Source organism: Solanum tuberosum, unplaced genomic scaffold (assembly GCF_000226075.1).
Source record: "Solanum tuberosum cultivar DM 1-3 516 R44 unplaced genomic scaffold, SolTub_3.0 scf00110, whole genome shotgun sequence".
Taxonomy (NCBI): domain Eukaryota; kingdom Viridiplantae; phylum Streptophyta; class Magnoliopsida; order Solanales; family Solanaceae; genus Solanum; species Solanum tuberosum.
In genome coordinates, this window is record NW_006239037.1 from 898,422 (window position 1) to 903,415 (window position 4,994).

General features: G+C 37.3%; 1 protein-coding gene across 4 annotated transcripts in view; it reads left to right on the top strand.

Annotated features, from left to right (window-relative positions):
* Positions 1–1,371: 1,371 nt before the first annotated feature.
* Positions 1,372–4,994, top strand: part of LOC102599493 (protein TIFY 4B-like) — a 6,033-nt gene continuing 2,410 nt past the window's right edge. For all 4 annotated transcript variants that reach the window (XR_367457.2, XM_006349654.2, XM_015309700.1 and 1 more), the window contains exons 1-6: positions 1,372–1,830; positions 1,972–2,114; positions 2,246–2,394; positions 3,501–3,591; positions 3,686–3,848; positions 4,138–4,203. Coding sequence is in view for 3 of the 4 variants with exons in the window: in XM_006349654.2 (XP_006349716.1) it covers positions 1,713–1,830; positions 1,972–2,114; positions 2,246–2,394; positions 3,501–3,591; positions 3,686–3,848; positions 4,138–4,203 (730 nt within the window). In the remaining variant the exon portion in view is untranslated. The remainder of the gene's footprint in view (positions 1,831–1,971; positions 2,115–2,245; positions 2,395–3,500; positions 3,592–3,685; positions 3,849–4,137; positions 4,204–4,994) is intronic.

Consider the following 4,994-nt stretch of genomic DNA (forward strand, 5'->3'; position numbering starts at 1 on the left):
AATCCCCCCCCCCCCCCCCCCATCAATACTATTCATGATTTTCAAGCAATACGTTGTACTACACTCGAAAAATCATTGGTGATTAGGATCCATGATGGAGCTTACATTAATTAAGTTAATAATGGTCCGTGGAACACTTTCATCAAATTAGAGGCGATTTAAGGTATCTCAAGTGCACATCTTCAAGTTATCCAATCCTTGATTGAGAAAATAAAGTCCTAAAAAGCCATTGACCTACATGTGGGGGGTACTTAAGTTATGGAAGAATATTTAGGATAGAAGAGAGTGAAGATCCACATGTGGCGATCATAATCAAGCTATGAAAGATAACTTGGAAGGAAGATGTGGAAGATAATGCAACCACAACTCTCATATGGATTATAACTCCAACAAGAAACTCTATTGAGAAAAGCTCAATTGCAAGTTTGCAACCCCTATATATGCAACCGCATAATCCACTTGAAGCCACAAGTCCTTCGCATATAATGTCACATCGTGATCTAGATGAGATAAAAAAAATATTGCGATTGATCAATCTATAAGATGTGATACGTATATCTATCAATCTAAAATCAAAGATGAATCAATTCAAAGGGGAAGAATTTTTTTAATTCATACCTAAAAATATAATCCTAAATTATCCAAGAGGTGTTCAAAGTAATGAGATAAGGAATCCTCCAACTAATACCTAACATTAATCTAATTCCACAAAGGAGGAGCTACACTCAAAAAGAATTTTTTAATCATTCAAAAGCTATCAAATGAAAATAACTTAGGTTAGTATTTATAGTTTTGCCTTTACAAGCATAACCCCAACATGAACTTAGCAAAAATAACTATAGTGACCCAATAAACGGTCTTCCTAAATCACAATGCGACACTATGGTCACAAATGGGGTTTGCAGTCGCATATAGGGTTCACAAGTGTTCCATGGAGTGCATATGTGATCGCATATGGTTGCATTCTCTTCCCCATCTTCCTTCCAAGCTATCATCCATAGCTTGAGCATCTCCACACATGGGTCTTTATTACTCTTCCATAACTTGAGTACCCCACATATGAGTCTTTGATGGCTTAGCTTTCAAGGACTCCATCTTCTCAAACAAGGATTGATTGAATAACTTAAAGATGTACACTTGAGATACGTTGCACTTCCAACTTGGTGAAAGTTTTTCATGAACTATCGTTGAGTTGATATCAAGCTCTATTATAAATTTTAATCAAGCTTTTCAATATCATATAAATACATTTCTAGGACCTTTTTTTTCCCCAAATATAGCTAATATTACTAATGAGAGATATATGAGCAAGATACTTTTATTTTTTTGAACCTAGTCAACACACATTAAAATGAGTTTGACATTTAGTAGGTTTTTGAGTAGCAAATATGTGATGGGGAAAAAAATTAGGCCTTGAAGTAGAGCTATAGAGGTGATAAAGAGGGGGGGCCCTCGGCCGAGATGGGGGGCTAACTTTTTCAATAATGACATCGCTGATTACGTGGCAACCTGGGGTTGCAGCCTTGCCTCCCCAAAATGGGTTACGGCCAAAAAAGTAAAAAGCAACACACTAAAGCGGCGACGCCGCGGCCATTTTTTCCCCCAATCCTCCGCTCCCGGCACTACTCACTAACTCACTGTCAAACACGTTTCTCCTGTTTCTAGTTCTCCGACGAACCAAATTGTACCGATTTCCACCGGAATTTCACATCATGTCGCTGGAAGAAACTGTTTACAAGTCTCCTCTGGATAAACCGCTCTACCTACTTACCGATGACGACATTTCTCAGCTCACTCGCGAAGATTGCCGACGTTATCTTAAAGCTAAAGGTTCATTTTTCGCTTTTCTCTATTTCTCTCTATATGTGTGCCAGTACATTAAAATAATCTGGAGTTGCGATAATCGAGAATCGAATAAAGTAATTTGAAGGATGATTATGCTTTGTGTCTTCTGAATATGTTTCTGTGTAGGAATGAGAAAACCGTCATGGAATAAATCACAGGCGATTCAGCAGGTGATATCACTGAAGGCGTTGTTAGAGACGACGCCGGACTCCGACACCGGTCAGCGGAAAAGGCGTCACATTCCTCGCCCAGACACCAGTTTACAGCGAGTGCGTTTTGATTTATCTACTTGCATTTCCTCTTTTGATTATCTTCATGGTTCTGTGATGAATATGATGCTATATCTGCTGCTTAACTTCATACTAACTCGCCTAATTATTGAATAATTAAACTAATGTAGGTCCAGAAAGAAACGGGCATCGATGCAGAATTTGCTGAATCGGCTGAAGAAATGGTGCCGTACGGTAGAAAACTTCCCAATAAACCTGATCTTTCCGGCAATAAGGCTGCAGGTTCTGTTGCCGTTGTCAATAACTTAACTCCTTCTAGGTGAATTTTCGTTTCCTCAAATGGTTTGTGCTGTTTATTACACCTTTTTATATGCTGAATGGATGGCTCTTTACTTTTCCTTACCACTAAATAAGGTGCTTGTCTTTGAGACGCTTTGTTCCTATTGAATAATAGTTCCACTCTGCTACTCCATTAAGTAGCGGCTGGCTCGTCCCTACCATATTACCATATTACATTGAAAGATTACAATACTAAATAAGTGGCTAATATGAAATTTTTCGCTTATTTGTCTGTCCTTATTGGTTTTGTAAAAGATGTGCAAGAATTGTGCTTGATGATTTGACAAGCAAGTAAATGCAAATACCTTAAAAATTTAGTCTCATTTGAGAGCTTCGGTCTTTGATTGCACTTTGAATGGCATTAAGGGGGTTTTACTTGCCAATGATGTGCATTTTATTTCGGGTACAACATTTTGTGTACAAAGTTGTTGGTATTTTGTTGGTCGTATCCCAAATTCTACTACCACTTGCTAGATCCTGGAGGAGCACTGCATTGTTGCTCCTATAGGGCTTGTTTTATTGAGCACACTATATACAATTGGAAAATGTTGAAGAGCATGGACTGAGTGTTACAAGGATTTTAAGAAAAAAAGGGTTTATCATCATCATTTATGCTTTATCAACTACCTTAGCCAAAACCCTTAGGCTTCTTGAATTAGCTTAAAAATATGACTTTAATGGTTTCACTAGCTATCATGTGAGAAATTAGAAGATAATCATGCAGGTCAGAATATCATATTTCTCATACTATGTACATTCATAGTTTTCAATTTAAGTCTTCTATTCATCTCGTTCCTATGTAGTATATACTTTCATTTACAAATCTATCCTTTAGCGTGTCGGAAAAGTTCTTCCTCTGTTTCCTTCAAATAATAAAACTAGTTTTGCTTACTTTCCCTTCTTATAATTTCTGAAGTTATTTTTTCTCTACTCTTGTAATTCTATATTATGCTAAAAACTATACTATTGAAGATGGCATCCCAAGGCAAGTTGTGATTCTGCAAGTGCGCGCACCTTTACAGACAGATTTTAGAAATTCCATTATAGTTAGTTCAAATGCTAATAGTTTTTTCTTGGTGAGTCCAGAACCACAGATTCGGGAAATGCATCAGCAGGTCAATTGATAATCTTCTATTGTGGCAAGGTGAATGTGTATGATGATGTACCTGCTGAAAAGGTAGCTTAAGTTTGATGTATGACGGAACTACAACAATTTAAGTATTGACAATTGACTAGTTTGTTCCTGTTGTGGCCACTGTCATATTTGTTAGGCACAAGCAATCATTCATCTTGCTGCAAGCCCACTCTTTGTGCCTTCAGAAACTCCATTGGATGCTACCAGAGCAGCTCAACATTCCGAATGCCATTTGCAATCTGCAAATGTTAAAATGGGTCCAGATTCTCCTATGGTGCTCATGCCAACCATGCAAACAGGTTTGTTCTTACCATGGAAATTGTAGAATGTTAATACATTAGTCCATGATTTGGGGATTTTGATGGCATGTGCGTGAGTTGAATTGAGAAACAGACCTAACCTATTATGTTCTTGATCAAAATGCTGATCGTTTTGACTATCCCCACCCTCCCCCTCCTCTTGCCAAATGACATATGTGAGTTTAATTCCATCTAGGTTATGAATTCCTATGAAAAATAACTTCTTATGAAAAATCTCGATGAGGTGTATCCTTGTGTTACAGAACATAATAATTTGGATATTTTACAGGGAGAATAACTGAAGTGACTCGCCTGCATTTGGAGGGAAGCAACACTTTCTATGAGGACAATTCTGGCAAGTTCTTTTGTTCTTTTCAATTTTACCCCCCCACGTAAATGTGTCTATTAACTTGACCATCCTGACCACACTTTATAGTTATATGAAAGATTTTAAAATTCCACAACCAATCCAAGTACCCAACTATTGAAATGATAATGCTTGAAAACCAGAGGAGCACCAAAGGTGTGACTTAGCTGGCCCCAACACCATCATTATGAAAAAATAAAAGATGAGAGGAAAAGATAACAAGTATAGGTGTTGCTTAGAATATTATACCACTGATCTGTTGAAGGTTCTTCCATAAACCAGGTTTTGCCATTTAAATTGAGTGGCATTCCAGGGTCTGCAGATGGGTAGGTTTAATAGTCCTTTCTCCCTATGTTGCTCAAACACTCCAAAAATGATGCCACACTCGTGTCTAATTCTCCAAAAATGCACTACTTTTGGAGTTCGACATGCACCCTTCGACATTATTGAGAAGTCTTGAGTAACATAGATTTCTCCTGCTAACCACCTGTTATAGTAAAAAAACTCTAGTTACTATTAACACAATCATGGAGCCTACAACTTAACCCGACCATTTTCTATGGCAATATTGTGATAGTTTACTTAAGCAAAGAATTTAAGCTAGGAAGGTCAATCTGCTACTCTTTAATTTCTTTGTCATGCATTATAATAGATCAATGGCCTTTAATTAATGCAAGTCTTGAAGTAGGTAATGCTTATATGATGATTAACAGAACTTGTTGAAGGCAAAGCAATCACGAGCATCTTATTCTACTTCTCCATAAATTTCTTTCTTATCT